The sequence below is a fragment of the Staurois parvus genome, unplaced genomic scaffold, assembly GCF_062004578.1.
Source record: "Staurois parvus isolate SC_StPar_1 unplaced genomic scaffold, SC_StPar_1.0 ptg000172l, whole genome shotgun sequence".
Taxonomy (NCBI): Eukaryota; Metazoa; Chordata; class Amphibia; order Anura; family Ranidae; genus Staurois; species Staurois parvus.
Genome location: NW_028317968.1, coordinates 4,690,369 through 4,717,971, shown reverse-complemented (window position 1 = coordinate 4,717,971; position 27,603 = coordinate 4,690,369). Strand labels below are relative to the sequence as shown.

General features: G+C 42.1%; 1 protein-coding gene across 2 annotated transcripts in view; it reads left to right on the top strand.

The window, feature by feature from the left end:
• AP2B1 (adaptor related protein complex 2 subunit beta 1) overlaps nucleotides 1-22,072 on the top strand; it is a 148,455-nt gene extending 126,383 nt beyond the window's left edge. For both annotated transcript variants that reach the window (XM_089676606.1, XM_089676605.1), the window contains 2 exons: nucleotides 15,407-15,561; nucleotides 21,233-22,072. In XM_089676606.1, coding sequence (XP_089532732.1) covers nucleotides 15,407-15,561; nucleotides 21,233-21,307 — 230 coding nt within the window. In that variant the 3' untranslated portion in view covers nucleotides 21,308-22,072. The remainder of the gene's footprint in view (nucleotides 1-15,406; nucleotides 15,562-21,232) is intronic.
• Nucleotides 22,073-27,603: the final 5,531 nt, after the last annotated feature.

The window sequence follows — 27,603 nt, the reverse complement described above, 5'->3', positions numbered from 1 at the left end:
CTCGTGGGTTCTGACCTCTGCATCCACCACTCTCCCCCCATTCCCTCACTTCTGCACAAATTTGCCTCCACAACCTGCACCCCACATCCCCCAAAGTTTCCTCAAATCTGTACTCTCTCCTACCTTGCCCAGCTCTAGTACCTCCTTCTGTAGGTGGCTCCCTCCCTGTGTATTAGACTCTAGTACCTCCCTGTGTTGGCGGATCTATGTATTCCACTCCAGTGAATTCAGTTCTGCCCTAATGTAATATGTTTTATGGCATCAAAGCTTAAAATCAATTACACTCACATACAGTATAAGATGTACAAGAAGGCTATTACAACACTTCCTCTGTTCAGTCTCATCACCTCTGTTGGATAGAACAAGTCCTCAAAAACCGGTCTTAAGGATACAACCCGCTGGACAGAAAGCCTTATGTTTGTCACGTGTGCTAGGCCATTTCCTGCAGCCTCTTCTCCCCTATGGTTTGATGGTCTAAGATCCCCAGAGGTCCTAAAGACCAATGCAGGAACCATTGCCTAGACCAGTGTTTCAAAACCTTTTCTCAGGCAAGGCACCCTTTGAAATCCTGCTCAATCTTGAGGCATCCCATTCTAAAATGTAAAAAACTAAACCGATAGCTTTACTTATTGCAGCAGCATTCACATGCACTGCACCCAACATTAGAGGTGAATTATTCCTATAGAGCAAATACACCTTTGCACACTTGTACTGACTAGTATTTCAGTGTTTCTCTTCTCCCTCAGTTTCTCACCCTTACTCCGCTAACGTGACCCCAGTGCTGATAGATAGGGCAGGAATGTGGCAAATAAGGAAAGCTGTGCAGGCGCCCATCATCCTGTTTATCAACCAATGACTTCATTGGTTGCTAGGATGCCAGTGACTGGCCCATATGGTGCCCAAGGTTGTAATGATGCACAATAACAACCTGTGGCTTTGTGTAACAAAAAAGGAAGGTTTGATCAACTTGCTGGCTTGTTTACAATTTTAGGACAATGTTTTGATATTTTACCAAGGCATCCCAAAGAACCCAGAAAGAAACACAGACCACCACAGCACTCTGGTTGAACAAGGGTGCCCTAGACGGTTTCATTGTAAGGGAGGGTTTTTCTTAGGTTTCCTGGAGTTCGAATTAAAGGATAAGTTCACCTTTGGAAAATGTTACATGTTCCACCCGTTTTGATACATGTAACATGTTCCCATAGCCGCAGCTGCACCTGCCGCACCACCCAGCCGTATTGGCTGTCGGGTTGTAGTTTTCAGTGAACTACAATGGCACTGTGGAGCACCGTGGTAGTTTATTGAAGCTTCTTGTTAGTATATCTGCTTGGCCGTACATCCCGTACAGCAAGCCGATATTCTGACAGGTCAGCAGGAGACATGCATGGCATCAGCGATCTACTGATCTCTGGTGCAATGCTTTCCAGGCTTCTGCAGACAAAATAATAAATGCACATTTTTTTACCTGCAAAGAAATGAGCATTTATTATTTTTGTCAAAAAGGTCAACTTATCCTTTAACCTCCTTGGCGGTATTCCCGAGTGTAGCTTGGGGTAACATTTCAGTACCACAAGCGGTAACCCTGAGCTACACTCGGGAATACCATGTGGCACTGCTCCGGCATTTGTTCTTCACTACCTTACCCTGCGCTCCCACAATGTGTCCCCTGCAGCGTCCCCGGCCATCTCCTCCGGCCGATGCCGGCATCCGGCTTCTGTGTCCTGTCCCTGTGACGTCGGGACGTACGGGCGCCGCTGGCGGCGGGAAATTTAAAAATTTTAAAAAATGTCTTTTTTTTTTTTTACATTTTACATAGTAAAACATTGCTGCCTCAACCAATTTCACATACATCTTGTCCCTAATGCTTTGTCCTGCGCCCTGCCTGCATTTTGTCTGTTCTTTCTGCCTGGAAACTGAGAAATGTCCATGGCGTCCAAAAAGTGTCCCTTTAGGTCAAAAGCGGTTTAGATCAGCTAGGAGAACAGCGATAGTAAATCAGAACCACTTGCAGAATTGAGTGATAATGATTTGTGGGGAAATTCGTCATCAGACACTGAAAACGATTTTGCGACTTTGCTCAGCAATGTGCTAACTTGGCGCTATATTTCACATTTCAGTGTTTTTGGTTTGATTATATTATTGAATTAAATGTATTATTATTATATTATTATTTTTTATGATTATTTATTAAATTATAATTTATGATTACGTGTTTCAAATTTTATCCTACCCGGGATGTTTACTAGACTCTTGTTCGGACAGATTTCAGTGAGTTATTCCTAAGAATTGTATGTAATAACAGTATGCAGCGCTCATATATAGGAAATTAACCTGATCACATATATTAAATATAACCAGATCACATATAGTAAATATGAATTAAGCGAGATTCATGATAAGAATAAAACGTGAAATATAAGCATATTAAACTCGTGACTTCTGTGGTGCATCCGAGATTGAGAAACCAGAGGAAAGTTCGGGACTCTTGTGAAAAAACTGAGATTAGCTTGCACTAACCAGATGTCTCAGCACATAGAGCATGGAGTAATTAAGACCTACTCCTGGTACTCTGAAAGGAAGCCACTGAAGGGGATGATGTCATCTGATCTCTCGCCACTAGATGTCATGTTCCCAGGACAGCAGGACGGGGATCCCAGAGATATACATCAGCCAATGGAAGGATTAATCCAGCAAGCCAGTCAGCAACCCACAGGAGACCAAGAGGAACCGAGCACCTTCAAAAGGCCCGGGCTCCCTCCAAAATAAGAGAGCCACAGGCCAGAAGCTTTGATAGTGTAGTATTGTATTTATTTCAGCAGTGATTTCAAAATAGTAAAAGAACACACTTACAAATTTCACATTGCAGGAACATGGGGCAGCTAAATAGTAAGTCCAGACAGTTGGCTTTGAAAACGTGTGTGTCACACGAAACACGTCACAGAGGTGCCCCCCAACTGTCTGGACTTACTATTTAGCTGCCCCATGTTCCTGCAATGTGAAATTTGTAAGTGTGTTCTTTTACTATTTTGAAATCACTGCTGAAATAAATACAATACTACACTATCAAAGCTTCTGGCCTGTGGCTCTCTTATTTTGGAGGGAGCCCGGGCCTTTTGAAGGTGCTCGGTTCCTCTTGGTCTCCTGTGGGTTGCTGGATTAATCCTTCCATTGGCTGATGTATATCTCTGGGATCCCCGTCCTGCTGTCCTGGGAACATGACATCTAGTGGCGAGAGATCAGATGACATCATCCCCTTCAGTGGCTTCCTTTCAGAGTACCAGGAGTAGGTCTTAATTACTCCATGCTCCATGTGCTGAGACATCTGGTTAGTGCAAGCTATTCTCAGTTTTTTCACCACAAGAGTCACGAACTTTCCTCTGGTTTCTCAATCTCGGATGCACCACAGAAGTCACGAGTTTAATATGCTTATATTTCACGTTTTATTCTTATCATGAATCTCGCTTAATTCATATTTACTATATGTGATCTGGTTATATTTAATATATGTGATCAGGTTAATTTCCTATATATGAACGCTGCATACTGTTATTACATACTATCCGAAGTTCTTTTGAGGTTTACTTTCTATGCTAGCAGCTCAATTCATTGATCTATTAATTCACATACTCATATTTATTTGATTAATTATTAGACACCTAGCACTGCTGTACTGTATTCCACATTCCTAAGAATTACAGGCCTACAATAAAAAAACTACATATTTCCATGCAAAAAAATGGTACCGCTTTCAGCACCAAAAATCGGAAAGAATCATACCGCCAAGGAGGTTAAGGCCTGCAACGCCACGTCTCGTAAGATTTATTATTGTACTTTAAGCATGTATTTTGTGTGGTGTAAGCCCCTAGGATGGTACGTACTCATTACTTCTCCACTGCCCATCTCCTGGCTTTTCTACTACATAGGGTGAGCAGTTGTTTTTAACATTGCTATGTCATTTACCTGAGCTTGTTCCACAATGTAGAGGGGTTGCCCTGGACTGGCTTTTGTTTTTAAAGGCTAAGTTCACCTTTTGGGGAAAAAAAAACAGATGCACATTTTTGCTGGTTAAAAAAAGTGCATTTATTATGTTTTTATATTTTAGCCTGCAAAGCATTGCACCTGTGATCAGCAGATGGCGAGGGCAATGCCAGAATCCTGCAGATTCTCAGTATGTTGTATGCCCATAATTCCCATACAGGCAGGTAGTTGCTGAATGTCAGGAAGAATCAATGAACTGCGAATGAGTGGTGCGGCTGTTTGGGCAGAGCCCCGTCCAGCCGCACTGTTTTCAAATTGTGACAGCGGGTGCAGGAAGAAAAACCCCTGCCTGTTGTCACAGAGAGGGGAGAGCTGGTGGCAGGAGGTGGGTGCATAGGAGCATGTTACACCCTAAATATGGGGTAACATGCTCCTAAAGATGAATTTATCCTTTATTTGGTTGTACCTAGTGTCCTACTCCTGTAGGTTGCACTTTACCCAGAAGGTGATGATCTGAAGCAGAGCTGTGTCCTCTGATAATGGTAGAAAAAAAGGATTTTATGGTGAGTACAAATAATCCTGTTTTTTCTTGATCATTCTTTATTTATATCAAATAATTAAACACGGCAGCTATAAAATACTAAGGGGGGAGATCTATACCCAAACAGCATGTTTCTGTTTTGTTCCTTTACACAAATAAAGTGTGTTATTTGTTTGTTTTGAAAATCTGCAAAAAAAAGCATAGAAAGCATAGCAACAGGATGTGGAAATCTGAATTCATCTCCACCCACTTGAACTTAACAGCTTGTTATGCAAGTAATGTACTTGATGTCATGATGATAGCATAGGACACTGTGATAAAAAATCAGCAGTGACCTCTTCTGCAAACTGTTTGGATAATCTTCATATGGACCCCACATGTATACAAGTACACAATCATTATAGATGATATTAATCATAGCTTCATCATATCACTGGGCAGCTTTTGCCTGTCAAATAACTATCACCTTTACCAATAATCTCTTTCCTGTGTTATCATGTAATTTCTGTCTGATATCAAGAAGTCTAGTATTGGTACAATTATCACAGGTTTTGGTCAAATCTCTCCATCTGTGGAGTGTATGAGGCAAAGATAATATTATACAGGCAATATAGACTTCTGTGTTTGAAAGTTTGCTTCCAGTGCAGAAAGTTTAAAGAATATCTAAAGACAAAACTTTTTAAATGTCAGTTAATGGTTAAAACCCCTGTTTGTTTTATCTGTGGACAGTTTTCATTGGAAAAAATTTTTCCCATTGGAAGTTTCCCCTTTTAATCCTGTACTGATAACTGAAAATTTGGGATTTTCCTTCCCTTTTAGTCCCATGACAGTGGTGACCAGGACAAGTAGAGAGAGTGGGAAATATTTATGAACACAGTTTTATGTCTGGTTTTTTTGCACCACACAAATGTTCCCAATATATCAACAGTACACTGTGTTTAAACAGACAGGGCACTTTACTGTTACAAAAAAGTGATGTTTCAAGACAGCAAAGAACTTCTTTCTCAGGCAGCTGTGTTTATTTATTTCAGGTACTTATATAGCGCCATCACTTTTCGCAGCGCTTTACATATTTATTGTACATTCACATCCGTCCCTAACCCTCGAGGGGCGTACAATCTAAGGTCCCTAACTTACATTCATATACATACTAGGGCCAATTTAGTCAGGATCCAATTAACCTACCAGCATGTATTTGGAGTGTGGGAGGAAACCCACGCAGGCACAGGGGGAACATGCGAACTCCAGGAAGGTAGTGCCGTGGTTGGGATTTGAACCGACGACCCTAGTACTGCCAGGCGGAAGTGCTAACTACTTATCCACTGTGCTGCACTGCTTAGTAACCAGATAACAAACACAGAGTAATAAGCAACAGTACCCAGTCACAATCCCCCACCCATAGAAACATGTGCAGACAATCCACAATCACATACATAGAGCACAAACAATGCCTAAAACATAAGTGCTATACGCAACACAGAAGTGAGGACACAGAACCAAAGGTACCTGGAGCAAAACTGCCATCTGAGCACTAAGCAGATCATGTAAATAGCTTAAAATAGAAGTACTGTGTATCTGCCACCATGGTCTATCCTCAGTCCAGCCCAATCACAACATTGGATCGAAACAGGCAGTACATCAAAGCCTGGACAGAAGTATGTCATCTGCCATGCCTCCCAGCCACACTGAGCATGCTCCTATCAAAACTTCTTCTTTCAGCCCCAACATTTGTTGTGATTTTTGAGTTGGGGGGGGACATACCTTGGGGTTGCCGCTTTCCTACCCTTCCTCCCTTTCCCTATCCCACACCCTCCTCCTTTTCTGTTCTTTCTTCTGCTCATTACTCCTGTTCATATACTATGTCAAATCCCTGTACCCTTCCTTCCTACATTTCTCATTTCACTATGCGTTATGCGTGGATCTCATCTCACACAGCACACATACTGCATATCAAATCACAAACAAGCCCTCAATTGTAGTGGACACTTGATATTCCATAGCTTTATTTAGCTAACACTTTTAAATGGTTCATTAATGAAGAATAAAGTGTATATATCTGAAGTGTGTGTGTATATAAATCTATATATTTGATTTTTTTCAATTCTGCTTGTCAGTTTTCATGCATCCTTGTGAGATGTATGTTATTTGCATTTGAATTATTACATCCGTACTTTTACTTGTTGACTCTTGAATAAGATTTGAATCTCATTTTCAAATATTAAAACACAAAAATATTGAGATGGAAAACGTGAAATGGGTTCTAACCCATCACCACTCTAATCTAACGCTTACAAGAAATGTTGCAACTCTCCATACACTTCAACCGCTGTACTGTTGAATTCAGTGCTTCATTGTCAATCCGTCCCCTTCAGTATATTTCTTTTTTCATCGTAATTTAACATTGTAGCCTGTTTTGTATTGTACTACACAAATCGTGAATAAAGATATATTTGCTTTGATCAGATACTTGCAAAACTAAACCTGTTTAGCCAACACTGCTGTATAGACATTTACAGGTAATTAGTACTGATGAAAATATGGAGATTGCCTTTGCTGGCCTCATTTCCAATTTTAGTTCCTTGTCCACCCTAGTAATTCAGTAGCTACAGTATTTTTTTGGTCACTGACCTGGAAGAAACATACAGCTCTGACTTTGCTGGCAAATGCTTGTTCCACGGCAATGATTCAGAAAGTACAGTGCTGAAATCAAAGCTAGCATTATTAAAGGAGGTAAGCAGTGGACCTGTATTTTTTTTCCTCAATATTGGTTTCCCTCGAAGGAAGTTTTGTCCACATAAATCATGTGGGTGTAATAATTATGAAGACGGATGAAAGGACTTCATCTTGGGGCGGTACCCAGTATCACAGCTCCCACTCATGACAGTAAACAAGCATATCCAAACAGGGATCGTTCTATGCAGCATGACCCTTGCTTGTGTTAACTACATACAAGGAATTAAAATGATGCTGACTGTAAAAGATTTATTTCCTTTACGACCCATCAGTTGTCACATAACATCCTGTTTTGTTTCCTCCGTTGAGCAGTTGTCAGCAGTTGTCATTGTATTGAAATACCTTCTGGAACTATCATTTGTGTCCCCATTCGTGTACGTGTGTGCAGTCTATTCATCTCCACCTGTTTGCCCTCTTCCCTATAACAAGATGAGGAGTAGTGAGCATTTGAGAAAGAATCACAGCTGATTCCAGTTCAGTGGCTCTGCTCTAGCAGAGAGCCAGAGAGTACACAAGAAAAAGGATGGCTGCTAAAAATAGCTCAGGTCATGTGACAATCTGCTGGCATTACATCTGAAAGAGTTATTAACCCATGGATTCCTAGGGAATTTATTTGCTGGATTTGTGAGTGCTTGGAGAAGAAAGACATCCACAGCAGTGCAGTGTTTGCACTACACAGGGGCCATAGCGAGTGCTATGAGCCTTCAAGAGTCAAATCTTTTACTGTTAGTGACATCTGTTGGCCGGCAGCAGGGGTATGACATGGCTTGGTTGTATCTCCTTGGAAATTACACCTTCTCTGCAAAAGCTGACATGTATATGTGATGACACATGCTATTATAAATCCACAGTAAGCCAGACTGGAACACATGGTGCTATGCCGTTGTGTAATTGCATGTCCTTTCTACAAGTCCTAGGCAACATCGTTCGCACAGAGCTTTCGCCACATCCGAGCTTATCCTTTTATCTATACAATGAAATGCAAACTACACCGATGCAATGAATTAAGCAGAAGTGGAAGTTAAGCCACACATAGATTATTTTGATATAGGATTTGGATCGTTTGCATAGTGCTTTACAAAATAATGGGAGACAGCACAGTTACATTACAATGTAAGACAAGAAGGTTAGAAAGGCCTTGCTTGTGAATATGTATGTATGCATGAATTGAACAGGGTTTATGTGCCTACATATGGATCTTGACTTTATTAATACGGATAGGAAGCAAGCTTGCATTAATAACGAAGGATCTCCATTCTGAATTTTAGCTATTGCTCAATGATATGATGTTAGTTGAGGTTTTCATATTTACAACCCCCTTGAGCTTTTCTTGCAGATACGTTTCCTGGTTTACATGTCATTTAAGGCATTTTTTAAATGTTAATTTATACATAGCTTTCACTGGCTTACTGATCCACACTAGAACATGCACAGTATCTTAATGGCTTGCTCATTCAGGCTTTTCTGTGTATGTGAGTGCTTTGTTCATTCATTCTTAATTATTTATTCTAGTTATTTTCTTCAGTAATTAATAAACCATTCAGATATAACTACAAACATTAGAAAAATGGGTAAAATGTGGTCTTAAAATGCAGAACCTGTGTGTAAAAGTGTAGGATGTTGTTTTAGATGTCTGTTACAGACCACTGGGCCCCTCCTTAGAGGGGTAAAATGCTGTGGCTGGACCCGATAGTCATTGTTTCTGTTATATTAAAATAATCCTTGGATTAGAGGCCTGTGCACATGTCCAGGTAATGAGAAATGTTTCTGCTGTTTGCTCATTTCTGTGCTGCATCTGTTCACTGACTGTGGACATTAAAATACACTATATTGCCAAAAGTATTGGGACACCCCTCCAAATCATTGGATTCAGGTGTTCCTATCACCTCCATGGCCACAGGTGTATAAAATCAAGCACCTAGGCATGCAGACTGCTTCTACAAACATTTGTGAAAGAATGGGTCGCTCTCAGGAGCTCAGTGAATTCAAGCGTGGTACCGGGATAGGTTTCCACCTGTGTACTAAGTCCAGTCATGAACCGTCCTTGCTACTAAATATTCCACGGTCAACTGTTAGTGGTATTATAACAAAGTGGAAGCAACTGGGAATAACAGCAACTGAGCCACAAGGTGGTAAGCCATGTAAAATGACAGAGCAGGGTCAGCATATGCTGAAGCACACAGTGCACAGAAGTCGCCAACTGTCTGCAGAGTCAATAGCTAATGACCTCCAAACTTCGTGTGTTCTTCAGATTAGCACAACACTGCATAGAGAACTTCATGGAATGGGTTTCCATGGCCGAGCAGCTGCATCTAAGCCTTATATCACCAAGTGAAATGCAATGCATAGGATGCAGTGGTTTAAAGCACGCCACCACTGGACTCTGGAGCAGTGGAGACGTGTTCTCTGGAGTGATGAATCACACTTCTCTGTCTGGTGATCCGATGTCTACTTTCCAAAAAAGGGTCATTTGGGGGGGGGGGGGGGGTTTGGTGTTACCCTGGCATTTCAGGGCCTCCGAAACTGTGATAGGTAGTCAGGAAGTGTAATGAGGAAATAAAGCCTGAAGGTGCTTATTGGATGTTGGGGCCCTGTACTTGGCTAGACTGCCAAAAAGTCTCACATGTGGTACCCCCATACTCGGGAGAAGTTACATATTTTGGGGAATAATTCCACTTATACCCATGGCATGTGTGAGCAATATTTATGTAAAGAAAAAAAAATTTTTTTTTTGTCATTTTCCAAAAATTTGTGGTAAAAAAAAAATTCTTTTATTGACTCAACATGCCTCTCAGCAAATAGTTTGGGGTGTCTACTTTCCAAAAAGGGGTCGTTTGGGGGGTGGGGGCATTTTATGCCCAGCTTTAGAAGTTTATGCCACACATCACTCACTCTTCCAACCACATGAAGATCAAGCCTTTTCTGCCACTTTTTGTTCCCATGAAGGAAATTACTTTGAACCCCCAAACAGTATATATATACTGCAATTTTTTATGTCACATAGTACTCGCGCAGCAATTTTTCAAACACAGCTTTTTTGCAAAAAATACACTTTTTTTACTTTTAATGTACAAAAACACAATATATTGGCCAATTATTTGGTAACATATAAAAGATGATGGTATGCCGAGTAAATGGATACCAAACATGACATGCTTTAAAACTTTGCATGTCCCATGCAATGGCGACAAACTGCATCATTTTTAATATCCATAGGTAACGCTTTAAAAGCCTTTACAAGCTACTATTTTAGATTTACAGAAAAGGTGTAGAGCTAGAATTACTGGCCTTGATCTGACGTTTGAGGCGATACCTCACATGCGTGGTGCACATACCGATGCAGGGTCAACGCTCGCGCACGCACGTGGGGGGCAAGGGTGTTTTTTTTCAATTTATTTTGATTTTTTTAATTATTTTTACACTGTCCCTTTTCATGTTTTTTTTTATCACTTTTAATGCTATCACAGGGAATGCAAATATCCCCTATAACTAAAATGGGCATTGTCATATATTCTTTTTTGAGAAATTTGGGGTCTATCAGACTCTAGATATCTCCTCTGTCCTTACATTATCTAATCTCACCAACATCGGTGTGATCAGATACTTTCCCAATTTACAAACGGCGCTGTTTATATCCTGCAAAACTGAAGTGATGAAATGTTCGTAGCTTCCAAATTCTTAGACTATAGAGATGATTGGCACCATTCCGGTCTCCAATCAGCTCTATGGTCAGCTGGCAGAAACACCGGCTGCATTCTCAGGTTCCCCCGATGGCCCATGGAAGGCAGCGGGGGAGGAGGCTTAGTCTCCCGCTGCTTGTAAAAGCAATCCTGCAGCTATTTTGCCACTAGGTTTGCTTTTACATGAAAGCCAAATGCTGGCTGAAAAAAACGATACCAGGATACGATACCAGGATGATGCCTGCAGCTGTAGGCATCATGCTGGTATAACCAATCAAAGTCCAGTGATGTACCAGTATGTCGCTGGTCCCTGTTGGGTATATATGCTATGTTTTTGGGGGTTTTTTGTATGCAGCCTGTGGGCTGAATAAAAAAAAGTGAAGAAATCTCTGCCAGAAAAAGTGTGTGGTATGCCCACCATTAGAATATCCCACCCTGCATCTTCTAATGGTAGGCACACATTAGGTTGCACGGTGCCACATGCGCCAATTCCAAGATTGTACAAATGTCTAAATAGTGGCACACTTGAATAAAAGTTGTCCACATATAAGTGGTACCCCATATGGAAAAAGGATGACACCAAGTCCCAAACCATCTTGCCACTACTCCCCATGTAGTCTGGGCATCCGGGGGGCTCCACGTGACTATTTTTTCCCACGTAAATCCGAATCTTATATGTATAGCATATTGCCGTCTCACAGGTCTTATACATTTTGACCCCATATCTGGCACGCTTGCTGGGGAGAAATCGTTTGAATGCAAGGCGGCCAGAAAAATTAATGAGGGACTCATCAATGCAGACTTTTTGCTGGGGAGTATAGACATCTGCAAATTTTTGGTTAAGGTGATTTACGAAGGTCCGAATTTTGTGGAGCTGGTCAAATTCAGGGTCACCCCGAGGACGACAGACTTTGTTGTCGTTGAAATGCATAAAACACATTATACTCTCATATCTATGCCTGGCCATGGCAGCAGAGAACACGGGCATATTCATTTTTTTTAGAAATGCCCATATTGAGTGTTAGGCCCCAAAAAAATTTAAATTCGAAAATCGTAATGAGTTTCCATGCGAATAGTCTGGCAAGGTTTGAGTTTGTGTTGGCGGCGATAAATTGTTGTGCATATAAATTGCTTTGATCCACAATCAATGCATACAGATCTTCCGTGAAAAACGGCTCCAAAAAATCAAGCGAAGGAGTTAAATTTGCTGTTTCCACCTGAATTCCAGGTTGGGCAGTGAATGGGGGAAGTACGGGTGCTGATTCTGCGAACACTGCGGTTTTGTGTGCAATGTATCAAGTTACAGTGACCTACTAACACTGCACTTGCTGGGGGAGAAGGGGGGGGTAAACGTAGGGGCTAAACGCAGGTGCTGGCAGGTATCGGGGCTGATCCCGCTAATGCTGCATTTTTGGGGATACTATAGTAATGTGAACACTGGTATAGTGCTAATCTGATCAAAGATATTGATCCATTCAGACACTATACTAGCAGTGGAGGTTTATTGTGTATGAGCGTGTTCCTGGCAATCAAGGGGTTAAATGTGATGACTGGTGTACTGACAGCAATCTGACGCTATCTGGGATGGGCGTGAAAACCAGTGGAGTGTGAATCACGTATACATACATGAATTTGCGCATCCGTGCTGTCCTGTAGCAATATTTCTGCTATAGGGCAGTTACAGAAGCAGTTTGCATTACGGCACTGCGTTGTTTTAACTGACAATTGCGCGGTCATGCAACGCTGCACCCAAACGAAATTACATCCTTTTTTCCCACAAATTGGGCTTTCTTTCAGTGGTATTTCGCCTGTGCATTTATTTTGTGCATTATAAAAATAAAAAAAAAAAGGACTAATTTTGAGAAAAAAGCATATCCAGTAAAAAAAATTTAAAATCAAATTTCATAATAAATTTAGGCCGAAATGTCTTTGCTAAAAAAAAATCCCAATACGTGTAAATTAATTGGTTTACATGAAAGTTATAGCGTTTGCAAATGGCGGTATAGATACTGGAATTTTTTTCTTATATGTACTAATAATGGTGGCGATCAGCGTCGTATGGCGGCAATCAGCGACTTATGGTGGGACTGCAGTGGGCATTTTGACACTGAGGGGAACTGACTTGGGGTTACTGACATCCCCTGTGACACCAATACAGTGAACAGTGCAAAGAAAAAAAAAACACTGACACTGTACTAATGGCACTGGGGAGGAAGGGGTTACCATTTGAAGGCAATCAAAGGGTTAACTGTGTGAGGGGAGTGTTTCACTAGGGGGCGGGTGGTGTGTGCTTCACTGTAAGCACACTGATCCGGAAGGCTCAGCTCAGCCATCTGAACCAGTGTGCTCAACCTGACAGGGTTACCTGATTGTAAACAATGCAGCCGTCCTCCCTGTCAGTGTTTGCCGATAATCACCGGGCTCCGGCGGGTAATCACCTGGTGATTGACACCCGCAGCTGCGATCGTCAGCGCAAGTAGGGCAGTCGCGCACCTAGCGTGTGCCCTCTACTTGAAATGCAAAATCACATGTATATATACATGGTTTTGCGCAGCGGTGCCGCCCTGCCGTGGTGTAACTACTGTGGCTGTGGTCGGCAAGCAGTTAGACAGGTGTCCTAATACTTTTGGCAATATAGTGTATGTACATATTCTTAAGAAGTAGTAAATGAGCTTTAAAACAAACTCTCACTGACCTCTAGCTGTGGGCACTGTGGAGAAGCTAAAGTGTATGTAAACTCTAACAACAAGTTGTTCTTATTTGCTGTTTTCGTGTGTGAAATATAACATTGAAATTTTTTTTTTATATCTGTTGGACAAGTAAAAAAAAAATAGTTCATCCAGCCTGAAATCTTGTGAGCTGATAAGTTTCTGTACTCTCTGCCTCTGGACTGCTATTGGCATTGTTCCATAAGAGCAGGAGTTATGTTGTCTCAAAAGTGTTATGTAGTAGTCCTTACACACTCCCTGGCCTAGGGTGACAATGATTGTCATTACGGTTCTTACCCTAGGACAGGAATTGTGGTAATGGCAGGATTATGAGGTTAGAAGAGGAGTATTGGATTGTTTTTTAAAATCATACTTAACTAGGGGGATGCATAATCAATGCGGCATCTGTCCCTCACCAGCTCTAAGGGTGCGATCAGATCCCGCTGATCGCTCAGTTCTCCCTTCCACTCTTTCAGTCACTGCTGTCTGCTCTGCTCCCCTTCCCCCAGCGCTCACTGGAGTGCTGGGCTGTGGAGAGGGCGGAGTGGCTGTCCAGGTGCCGTTCCAGGCTTCTGAGTAGATCCCGACCATAATGTCCTGATCTTTACCCGCTGTTGGCTGAAAATGGGTCACAGGAGTTCAGAATGAACTGCATTCCTGTGATCCACAGAAATCCTGTTAAACAAGCTTTGGCTGTACTTCTCCTTTTAAAATAAAGAAAAAATGGGTGGGAAAAAACTAATAGAGCAACCAATCCATGGACCAGCAAGCTACAATACTATCAGTTTTTGTTCTTAGGTTTAGATATGTTTTAATTTACAAAGTTTACAACAAAGGCACAGAAATTGCAGCTCCTTCTCCCTAGTTTTTTGACAGCAGGGACTTTGCAACCTGCCAGCTTTATAATGTAGTCTAAAGTATTACTAAACCCACAACAGTAAAATATGCAGTAAAGCATGCTTGTTATACTCACTGTGGAACCTAAGGGGTTAATCCTCTGCATTGTGTAAAAAGGCTGTTTGATCCTGACTTCTCTGTTCCTCCCCTTTTTCAAATGACCACCGCTTATCTCCAGACTGAACCGTAGGCATGCACATGCTCAGTTTGGTGTATATTTCTAGAGAGGTTTTTTTTTCTTGGGAGATTGCATGTGATCAGCACAGGGCCAATCAGCACTGTTCACACAGAGGTCAGGGGATTTTCATCCTCCTAGAGCAGAAAGAAAACTAATCCTACAAGCTTTAGCTAGTGCTGGGCTTGACACTGATAGAAGTCACAAGACTGCTCTAACGTCTGATGAGAAAAGGTATTTAACAGTTTATATTTACTAAAATAATTGCACTTCCATGGTGTGTGTACTGTGGGAGACCAGATGGAGTGAATGCAGGGTCCTGGGTTTAGTATCACTTTAAATGTATTTTTATTAGAATGTTGACATAAAAAATATGGCTTAGCGTCATACATCTAGAACACAAGTCCTATATATACAAAAGAAATATACTGAGTACTTTATGCGAATTTTGTTTTTTCCCTTTGTGTTAGTAACAGCAATTCTTGCTGCTGTGATTGTACTTCATATTTGAATAACTGCTCTGCACCATGAGGATGTTCATACAGCTTTGAAGACAAATCATACACAGAAAATGATTCTCCTTTAAATGGCATCTTTCATAGAACTGGTTTCTGTTGTATTCAAGTATAATGGTCAGACATTGAAAGTGCATAAAGAAAACCGTTTGACTATCTATGTGTAATTTTCTTTTTAGACACAGTTTCCAGTAAGCTGCAAAATAACAATGTTTACACTATCGCCAAGCGAAATGTGGAGGGACAGGACATGCTGTACCAGTCTTTAAAACTTACCAATGGCATCTGGATCTTGGCTGAGCTGAGGATACAGCCTGGGAACCCAAATTACACAGTAAGTGTACAGAAAATATGCAATTTGATTAAATAACATGAAATAGTTGATTAAATAACATGAAAACCATTGTGTTGTACTCACTAGACTTTTGCCTTCTGTATCCTTTATTATACACTGTAGCTAGCCTATTCCCCCTTTTGCAGCCAAATTCAGATAATACTTAGTTAATATTTGTTACATGTTTTCATTCACATAGCATAACTAAAATGATAAAAATTGAAGCTTACTTTTTTATATGCTCTTTTTCGGAAAAACTCCAGCACTGTACAATCCTACTAATTCTCTTTGTAAGCTGTGTTTGTCATAATTAACCCTATCTTTACTGTGCTGGCAGATCTTCCTTATCAGTTGTAAGCTAGATTTGAACACTGTCTGTCCTAACAAAGGTTTAGAAGGTTAGAACATGAACGTCCTGCATTGTATGCTACGGAGAAGGAGGCTCAGCATGTCCTTAGGATACATTCACTATGACATTGTTCAAAAACTCTTGCAGTCTACCATGAAGCCTTCATCTGTGAAAGCTCTAAAATCTAAGAATTATTAAAGAAAAAAAATAAGTATGTTTTGGGAATTGTAATACATAACAAACATGGGTGTTTTTGCAAATTTGACTGCAAAAGTAGAAATACACTTTAAAATGATTGCAAATTTATATTTAAAAAAATAAAACACACAGGTTTATAGTTGCCTGCTCTATGCAGTGGAGTGGCCCTGAACCTTCTCTTCCTGGGCTCCCCACCGGCTTCTCTACAGGGTTTGTCACCACAGGAAGCCACTTCCTGTTGTGACACACCTGCAGACTGGACCCAAAGCTGCGCTGCTTGCATCTATAGACACAGACAGTGCGGCTCGGAGCCACACCCCCCTCCCCCACTCCCTCATTACAGGATTTGACTGACAGCAGCGGGAGCCAGTGGTTCCTGCTGCTTCAGCAAAGTCTGGGAGAGCGAGAAGAGAGCTGCTACACAGGTAAGTATTGGAGTGAGGACACAGGTAAATATTGGGGGGGCATATTTTACCTTGTGCAAGGAACACATTAAGGTAAAAAATGTTAAGGCTTCAGAACCCCTTTAAAGACCCAACACATATACAATATATGGTATTAAATGTCACACAGGAAACGTGTACTGAGACAAATATGTAAAATATTATTGCTAACGTCTTTCTGAAAAGGTGATTTGCCCAGTTGTCTGTCGCTTCAGTAAGTTCTGCGTTGCTGACCTGGAATATGCTTGCTGCCAGTGAAGACATAACTCCAGCTCTGTCTGCTTGTTCTGGGTCACAGTCCTCATTATAGTTCCCATTACTAGTACAGAACATATAATGACAAACCAAGCATCCACTGCCATGACCTGCGCAGGGCCAAAGTTTATATCCAAAAAGACATACACTGTCTGGTTCCAAGCAACCTGTGGCAGTGGACGCTTGGCTTGTTTGCCTCTGAGCACTGTATGGACATCTGCAAATTTAATGAGCAAAGCGGGTGGGGGGGGTCAATACAAGTTTATGTTAAAAGCAAATTTTATCCTTTCAAGGCAATTATAGTTAATTAAGTAGAAGACCTAATGAGGAATCCTGTAAATATATTTTCACATAGCCACTCATATTTATATCTTATGACCCTTATGAAGTGACCATTGCTATTTTTTTCATGGCCTTGGGTTTTGAAGTTTTTTTTGTCGTTATAGTCCATTTTCTGGAAGATTATGGGTTTTCACTTTAAGCGGTTTAATGGAGTACCTCTTCGTTTGTTGCCCAGAGACGTTTGACCAGAATTACCATACTTGGACCCTTTGCAAACAAGCGTTTCATATCCTTAAAGAAATAGCTTCTAGGCTGCCATTAAAATGCTCATTATGACCCTTGCTGGGCTTCACCTACAGATGTGTCTTGCTTTGAGCTATTTTGTCTGGTTGATTAAGTGCAAGTTATCTCTTGACAAGTGTTAGAGTAGAATTCCAGCTAAAGCATGGCTAGTCTGAAAAATTTGCCCTCTCCTTCCTAATGCCTATGCTAACTAACCTGTGTGTAAAAGATGTACATGCTTACTTATTTTCAGCCCACTGCAATCTGTTTGCATGATCCAGCTCCCCTGTGTCAGCCTGCGACAGCTGCAGGGGAAAGGAGGGACCACTCTCTTCATTCCCCTGTTGCTGCCTCTGGCTGACACAGGCACGTGACCGGACTGCAGCAGGGTGAAAATAGCTATATATAGTTGGGTTTATTTACTAAAACTGGAGAGTGCAAAAACTGGTGCAGCTCTGCATAGAAACCAATAAGCTTCCATTTTTTTTGTCAAAGCATATTGAACAAGTTGAAGATAGTAGCTGATTGGCTACAATGCACAGATGTTGCACACTCTGCTTTTAGTAAATCAACCTCGCTCTATATACTTAGCTACTTTAGACCCGCTTCAGTCCGGTCACGTGTTCCCTTGTGTCAGCCAGAGGCAGCTTCAGGGGAATGGACACAGGTTAGTTAGTACAACTATTAGAATGAGAGAGATCAGATTTAATTTAGAAATGTTTTTACATCTACTTTCAGTGAAAAGACATACAGCCGCATTGGGCTGAAAAACATGAACCCATAAAACAGAAAAGAAAACCAGTTACAGTGCAGTACACAAGGGGCCTTCTAAGTCACATATATCATAGCGTGTATTCACAGTACAGAAGAGTACTTTGACATTAATTAGCTGAAAAGTGGAGGACTTGTGATGGCACTTAAAAAACAGGTGAAAACATGCAATGCATACAGTCAGACCATATAGCTTCAAATTTATATGTCACATTACCTAGATAATAGGTACAGTCATGGCCGAAATTGTTGGCACCCTTGATATTTTTCCTGAAAATCAAGTATTTCACACAAAAAAGGTATTGCATTAACACATGTTTTGCTATACACATGTTTATTCCCTTTGTATGTATTGGAACAAATATAAAACAGAGGCAGAAAAGCAAATATGACATAATGTCACACAAAACCCCAAAAATGGGCTGGACAAAAGTATTGGCACCCTTAACTTAATATTTGGTTGCACACCCTTTGGAAAACATAACTGAAATCAGTCGCTTCCTATAACCATCAATAAGCTTCTGACACCTCTCACCCGGAATTTTGGACCACTCTTCCTTTGCAAACAGCTCCAGGTCTCTCTTATTGGAAGGACACCTTTTCCCAACAGCAATTTTAAGATCTCTCCACAGGTGTTCAATGGGATTTAGATCTGGGCTCATTGCTGGCCACTTCAGAACTCTCCAGCGCTTCTTTGCCATCCATTTCTGAGTGCTTTTTGACGTATGTTTGGGGTCATTGTCCTGCTGGAAGACCCAGGATCTTGGACGCAAACCCAGCTTTCTGACACTGGGCCCTACAGTGCGACCCAAAATCCTTTGGTAATCCTCAGATTTCATGATGCCTTGCACACAGTCAAGGCACCCAGTGCCAGAGGCAGCAAAACAACCCCAAAACATCATTGAACCTCCACCATATTTTACCGTAGGTACTGTGTTTTGTTCTTTGTAGGCCTCATTCCGTTTTCGGTAAACAGTAGAATGATGTGCTTTACCGAAAAGCTCTATCTTGGTCTCATCTGTCCACAAGACGTTTTCCCAGAAGGCTTTTGGCTTACTCAAGTACATTTTGGCAAACTGTAGTCTTGCTTTTTTATGTCTCTGTGTCAGCAGTGGGGTCCTCCTGGGTCTCCTGCCATAGCGTTTCATTTCATTTAAATGTCGACGGATAGTTCGCGCTGACACTGATGCTCCCTGAGCCTGCAGGACAGCTTGAATGTCTTTGGAACATGTTTGGGGCTGCTTATCCACCATCCGGACTATTCTGCGTTGCAATCTTTCATCAATTTTCCTCATCCGTCCACGACCAGGGAGATTAGCTACAGTGCCATGGGTTGCAAACTTCTTGATAATGTTGCGCACTGTGGACAAAGGCAAATCTAGTTCTCTGGAGATGGACTTGTAACCTTGAGATTGTTGATATTTTGCCACAATTTTGGTTCTCAGGTCCTCAGACAGTTCTCGTCTCCTCTTTCTGTTGTCCATGCTTAGTGTGGCACAGACAGACACACAATGCAAAGGTTAAGTGAACGTCTCTCCTTTTTATCTGCTTTCAGGTGTGATTTCTATATTGCCCACACCTGTTACTTGCCCCAGGTGAGTTTACAGGAGCATCACATGCTTGTAACATTCTTATTTATCCGCAGTTGTGAAAGGGTGCCAATACTTTTGTCCAGCCCATTTTTGGAGGTTTGTGTGACATTATGTCGAATTTGCTTTCTTTCCTCCCTTTTTTTGTTTTGTCCCAATACACACAAAGGGAATAAACATGTGTATAGCAAAACATGTGTTAATGCAATACGTTTCGTGAGAAATACATGATTTCCTGGAGAAATATCAAGGGTGCCAACAATTTCGGCCATGACTGTATGTTTTTTAAAGACTATGCATTTGAAAAATGTAATTAATCCAGTCAGAAGGTGGATGGGGCGAAGTCCATTTTAAGGCAATCCTTTTATGAGCCAGAAATGGTGTTGTAGAGGGAGTATCAAATCCTCTTCCATAGAGGATGTGTCAAAATGACCCAAAAGACATCTAAGGGGCTCTGTGGGCAAGTTAGTGCCAAATAAACAATTTCAAATGCCCACTACCTCTGCCCAAAATCTCTTTAGTTTAGGACAACGCCATAAGGATCCAATGAGGATGGCTGCTTCAGCTACAGCTGGAGTCAGCCCTGGTTCCTATTTTCTAAAAGGAATGAGAGGGTGCAGTATACGTACGTATACCGATAATGTTGAGTGCACAATTTTTTCCCAATTATCAATTTTTAATAATGCAAAGTCATTGGTAACATTTCTTCCTCCTTTTTTTTGGTTTGTTTTTTTTATTTAAGTGTCTAATCTGCATTAGTTGAAAAAGCCAATGGCTAAGCTTTAAAGAGAGAAGTTGCCATTTGTACCCTAGGATTTTTATTTAATTGCGGAAAATAATAATTGATTTAAATGTACTTGTGTAATGTTATAAAAATACCTAATGGATTATTTTTTGATGGTGTATTATTTAGTATTAGTAATTGCAAATGTGATGCTATACAGCAATGACCTTCACAATTTGCTATAGTAGGTTCAGGCCTATGTTTAAAAGGGTTTCTGAAAACCTAAAGTGAAAATGTAATCTATTGCAGCTTATTCGTTCATTGATGTGATAGCAGGGGGAGTGTCATGTTTTCCCCATACCTGCAAGTGCTGGGTTTTTTATAAGAGCTATAGTGTCAAAATGAACGTGTTAAGATCAGTTCTCTCAAATGTGATTTCACAATTTTTGATAGCACACTACACTCCACCTGTTGTTCTTTCGTATATTCTGTGGTATTCAGTTCAAGATGTTGCTGCCATAATTCTTTTTACACTTCCTTCTTCATCGAGTTACTCTTATGCCTCCTATTGCAGTCTTTAAAATAATTAAGACTTTAAAAGGCAAAGGGAAGCTGATTGCAGTGGAAAAGCTGGTTTGCATATTTGAGAAACCAAGTGCCTAGCATTTTAATACCAACAGTCCAAGCCACCTTTCTTTTGTCTCCCAACCATTCCAATCAGCCAAAGTTTTTCAGTATTCTAAGCTCTCCAGTAACCATTTTTTTTCATTCTTTTCAGCTTTCTCTGAAGTGTCGGGCTCCGGAGGTGTGTAATTATGTTTACCAGGTCTATGACTCCATATTGAAGAACTGAAGCAGCAGTCCAGTGGCTAATGTCTTATAGTTGTACACTAGATATTTCTGATGTAAGATGTCTCATAACCCTACTACTCTTTCAGTATATTGGATTATCCATTCCAGCTCTTGGAAGCTTTGCTGTCAGAGCTCTGAGCAGTGATCAAGATTGGAGAAGGCACTTGCTATATATCTCTGGTTGGGCAGTGACTGCCTACGGCTTCACAGGCTAGACACATACACAAATTCCTACATGCGTATATACAGATTAGTAGCTGTATTCATATACATGGAGTAGGGCTTTGTTAACATGATGTATTTTGCCATTTTTATTGTGCTCAGGTTGTTCTATACTATCCTGTTTCATGTAGTTCTTTCTTGCCAATATATCAGCCTGATTAAACTGGAGTAGTCATGTAGTATCAGGATTGAGTATGGACAGAAGCTTATTAGCTTGCTGTGCACTGAGCCAAGAGCATTTAATGACCAGAATATACTCATGTTAGCCTAGTTTTATATGATAATTTTGTGTTGTCGTATCTGCCATACTTAATTTTCTAGTCGATTAAAAAAACAGCTATACCATTCTCTGTGCCACATGTATACCCCTTGTGATACTCAACCGCTGCTTGATACCTTCCTTTGCAAATGTACATTTCGTGCCAATGCTCAGTGCAGTGCGTACTAGCCTGGCTGAGGATGTCACCTGTGTGTTGTAAGGTCCTGTTTTCAAAGTGATATGAAAAATGTTGTAAAACCAATAAAATGTGTTTCAGAAAACCTAGATGGGTTGTTTCTTTTTGCACAAGCATTTTAAAGCCATTCTATCAGATCTGCGGTGAGCTAATTTAAATAACATAGACCTGTGGTTTTCGGGTCATGCTCAAGCTACTTGGTTGCATCGCTGCTATAAATTGGGATAGGGTGTCCTGACCTTTCCCTTTGCATATGATACAGCTGAATAGATGGGGTATGACCCTCAGATTTAATCCCTTGCTCATTATATTTAAAGCAGATATAAACCAAAAACAAAAATTTAATCTATTGTGAAAAGGCATTGCTTTAAAAGTTCTCATCAGTTAGAGGTAACCATAAATTATGGTCCTAGAATTATTACTCTTGTTTGACAGTCACATCAATATGTAATGTGGAGTGCGATCACTGTTTATGTACCTGCCCCATTCATTTTTGCAGGGGAGTTGAAAAAAAAGAGAGTATTATAATACTTTATTTTTTAATGTTTACTTTTTTTTATATACAAATAATTTTATTGCTACCACTGGTTCATAGGTGGGACAGCAAAGTCAAGGATATATGATGGGGCAAGTCAAGCAGCAGGGGAGTTTTGTACATTCAGAAGGCTTAAAGTGTTACTAAACCCACAACAGCAAAGTCAGTCTGTATATGCAGTAAAACATGCTTGTTATACTCACTGTGGAACCTAAGGGGTTAATACTCTGCATTGTGGAAAAAGGCTGTTTGATCCTGACTTCTCTGCCCTTCCTCTTGTTCAAATGGTCACATTGAAAAGACAGACTGAACCTGTAGTTCTTCTGCACATGCTCAGTTTAGTGTGTATTGCTAGAGGTTTGTTTGTTTTTTTTTTTTCTTGGGAGAGTGCATGTGATCAGCACATGGCCAATCAGCACTGTCCAGACAGAGGTCAAGGGTTATGCATCCTCCTAAAACTGAGAGAAAACTCCTACTACAAGCTTTAACCAGTGCTCTGCTGAAGTCACTAGACTGCTCTAACTGCTGATGAGAAAAAGTATTTAGCAGTTTATATTTTCTAAAATAATTGCATTTTCATGATGTGTGTACTGTGGGAGATCAGATATCGTGAATGCAGGGTCCTGGGTTTAGTAATAGTTTAGTAATACTTTAACCGCCTCCTGCCCACCATATAGTCCCATGACAGGTGCAAGGCGGTTCTCTCATTCTGGGAGGACGTCATATGACTTCCTCCCATTCTCACCACGCATGGGCAGCTGTGGGAGTGCACAGCGCGGCGATCGGCGGTGCGCTGTGTCCCTCGGACACAGCGGATCACCGATCCACGGAAAGAGCCGAAGATGTCAGCTCGGTCATGTGATCAGCTGTGTTCAGTCACAGCTGATCGCATGTAAACAGGGAAATGCCGGTTATTGGCATTTCTCTCCTCACGCTCATGAGCTGTCACACTGACAGCTCGAGAGGAGAGCAGAGCCGGTAATCGGCATTCCTCGGAGGGGACATGTGCACTGATGGTCAGTGTAGCCTCAGCAGTGCCACCTGTCAGTGTCCATCAGTGCCAGCTCTCAGTGCTCATCCATGCCACCTGCCAGTGCCACATATCAGTGCCTACCAGTGCACATCAATGTCACATATCAGTGCCCATCTGAGCTGCCTTTGTGTCACCCATCAGTGCCAGTCAGTGCCACCTATCAATGCCAGTCAGTGCCTGTCAGTGCTGCCAGTCAGTGCCGTCTATCAGTGCCAGTCAGTGCTGCCTATCAGTGCCATATATCAGTGCTGCCTTTTAGTGCCCATCAGTGATGCCTGTCAATGCCCATCAGTGCCACCTACCAGTGCCTCCTCATCAGTGTCTATCAGTGCAGCCTATCAGTACCCATTACTGCAGCCGCTTTAGCGCACATCAGTGAAGGAGAAAAATCACTTATTAACAAAATTTTATGACAAAAACGAAGAAAAAAACTTTTTTTCAAAATTTTCAGTGGTTTTTGGTTTGTTTAAGAAAAAATAAAGATGTCACAAAAAAATGATAAAAATGTCATATAGGTACAGTGTTGCATGACCGCGCAATTGTCATTGAAAGTGTGACATCGCTGGAAATTGGCCTGGGCAGGAAGGGGGTAGAAGTATCCTGTAGGCTAGTGGTTAAACCTATTGCTGGAATAACAATTTTAACCCCTTTACGCCAGCCGCACACAAATGTGCAGCCTCCCGGCCTCTGGGCCTAGACGCCGAGCGGCCGCACATTTGTGTTCAGGTAAGAAAAAACATGTGTGCTGAGAGCACGCACGCTCCCAGCACACATCTGGTACTGACGGAAAGGTGCCAGTCTGCTCTTTCGATCGGGACCTTTGCCGATCATGTAACCGCCGTGACAACCCGTCACGGCAGTCACATGATCCCTAAACCACGCCCCGCCCGCCCTGCCTCCCGGCTTCTGAAACTTAAAGGGCCGGGAGGCGCCGGCGGGAAGGGGTTAAACACTGCTAGCTGCTATAGCATATTTAAAATCCCAGTCTACCAGCCGCCATTTATAAACAGCAGTGGTAGACCAGTGATTAATGAGCTGGCTGCATGGGCCAAGTGTAACGGAACCGTCCCAGCCTGCACTGAGTACTTCCGTTAGAATACCGCTTCCCCGTCCGAACACCGACCACAGACACCACAGATTTGAAGTAAACCAGGCACAGATACAAGATATATACATTCAAGGAAACAACCCCGCCCCCCCCCTGCATAATGTCGCAGGGCGGGGCAATCTACCTTTAGTAATAAGAGACACACAAGCAGACAATCTCATCAGGAGGGAGGCTGCTGGAAACACCCCCCACCAAGCCAATACACAAACACATACATCCCATAACAGTTTGCTTCCAAGCAAGACACACAATAGAACAATGGGATGCAACCGCATGGCATTAAACAATCAACAGCCCCCACCCCAATATTAGGACAGATCACCTTGTACCCCTAACAGGCAAAGGGTGACTTACACATAATAGGGATATGGGGAGCCGAGACAGAGGTCTCCCCACCTCTCCAAAGTGAGCTGTGTTCCATGGGCCCCCCACCCAAAGTGACTCCCATCACATATCTCCCCTTTCGGCAGGAGACTAATGCAGGAAGAAACCCCAGATGGGTTAGTTAGTCTGTACTTCCAGTCCCACAATGCCAGCACCTACACAGTACCCCAAGCAAATTGTCCCACACAAACCATTACTCACCCAGCCAACCTCTGCCTCTCTCGTAGAACATACCCACCGCTGGAGAGAAGAACGGGCTGGTCCTTCTCCCTGAAGTCCTCTCAGCCGCAGGGGAGAAGACAGGGTGGCTGGGCCGACTCCATCATGTTGGGGATCTGGGCCGACTGCCCAGCATTCCTGGGGTATCGCAAAGTAAGGCTGATATCCTCCTGTCCCAATGCCAGACCCTTTTCTGGGGTTGTCAGTGGAGACCGAAGTCCCATCCACGGACATCGGCTCAAGCTGCAGTTGTGAGGTGCCGATTGCATCCTCTTCCTGTAGCTCCTGCGGTGCTGATTGTTGTGGGCAAGGTCAACAACGCCATGCCCTGATGCCAGCTCTTCTGCTGGAGGCGCGCCAGCTGGTTCCTCCTCAGCAGAAAAGTCAATCAGATCCCCAGTCTCTGGAACTGGTGTCTGGGGATAGGGGTTCACCATCTCCTGTCCGTGGAACCCAGAAGATGTTACCAGTGCTGGGCAGAGTTCAGTAATGTTTGGCCCTGTTGCCAGCTCTTCTGGAGGCTCACTAGGTTGTTTTTCCTCAACAGAGAAGTTTATCAAATCCCCAGTCTCTGGAATTAGCATTGCCGATTCTTGGGCATACTGCTGAACATGTTTTAGCAGTTGCCTGTATGCCCTTTCCAGATGCTGTTCTTTCATCAGCAGGTATTCTATATCTGGTTCAAGCTCTGAGACCCCTGTGAGACCAAAATCAGCCTCTCTGTCTTCCCACAGGTCCTCAAGGGTAGGTTCTCCTTCATCGCCAAACAGAAAATGATCTGATCCCAGATTGTAAGCTCCAAGGAGCAGGGCCCTCCTATCCCTCTTATATTGTTGCTGTATTGTCTCCCGTTATATTGTAAAGCGCTGAGCAAACTGTTGGCGCTATATAAATCCTGTATAATAATAATAATCTGTAAGGCTCTCCCACAGCATTCCAGGGCCCCGGGAACTCTGATGCCAGGTCTATATCTCCACTGGAGTGACCGACGTCTACTTTCCTGATCTTGAATCCCGGTGGTGGTTTGGATGTGTTCACAGCCAGGAAGCACAATCCCACCGCTTGCCACCAATGTAACGGAACTGTCCCAGCCTGCACTGAGTACATCCGTTAGAATACCGCTTCCCTGTCCGAACACCGACCATAGACACCACAGATTTGAAGTAAACCAGGAAATAGACTACTTTATTTTAACACAGATACAAGATATATATATTCAAGGGAACAACCCCGCCCCCCCCTCCCTGCATAATGACGCAGGGCGGGGCAATCTACCTTTAGTAACAAAAGACACACCAGCGGACAGTCCCATCAGGATGGAGGCTGCTGGAAACACCTCCCACCAAGCCAATAAACACATACAGTTGTGTTCAAAATAATAGCAGTGTGTTGAAAAAAGTGAATAAAGCTCAAAATCCTTCTAATAGCTTTTATTTCCATACACACAAATGCATTGGGAACACTACACATTCTATTCCAAATCAAAACATGAAGAAAAATATATCACATTTGTGTTGTTCCTCTAAAAAAAATTGATGAAAAGTGAATAGTAGACTGTTCAAAAAAATAGCAGTGTTTGTATTCTTCTTTACAAACTCAAACATTCACTATATAAACTGAAAAATGTTTGAAGATTTTGCTTTCCTTTGAATCACTTAATATTTAGTTGTATAAGCACGGTTTCTGAGAACTGCTGTACATCTGTGTTGCATGGAGTCAACCAACTTCTGGCACCTATGAACAAGTATTCCAGCCCAGGATGATTGGACTACATTCCACAGTTCTTTTCTATTTCTTGGTTTTGCCTCAGAAACTACATTTTTGATGTCACCCCACAAGTTTTCTATTGGATTAAGATCCGGGGATTGGGCTGGTCACTCCATAACGTCAATCTTGTTGGTCTGGAACCAAGATGTTGCACGTTTACTGGTGTGTTTGGGGTCGTTGTCTTGTTGGAACACCCATTTCAAGGGCATTTCCTCTTCAGCATAAGGCAGCATGACCTCTTCAAGTATTCTGATGTATTCAAACTGATCCATGATCCCTGGTATGCGATAAATAGGCCCAACACCGTAGTATGAGAAACATCCCCATATCATGATGCTTGCACAACCATGCTTCACTGTCTTCACAGTGTACTGTGGCTTGAATTCAGTGTTTGGGGGTCATCTGACAAACTGTCTCCGGCCACTAGACCCAAAAAGAACAATCTTACTTTCATCAGTCCACAAAATGTTGCGCCATTTCTCTTTAGGCCAGTCAATGTGCTTTTTGGCAAATTGTACCCTCTTCAGCACACGTCTTTTTTTCAACAGTGGGACTTTGCGGGGGCTTCTTGCAA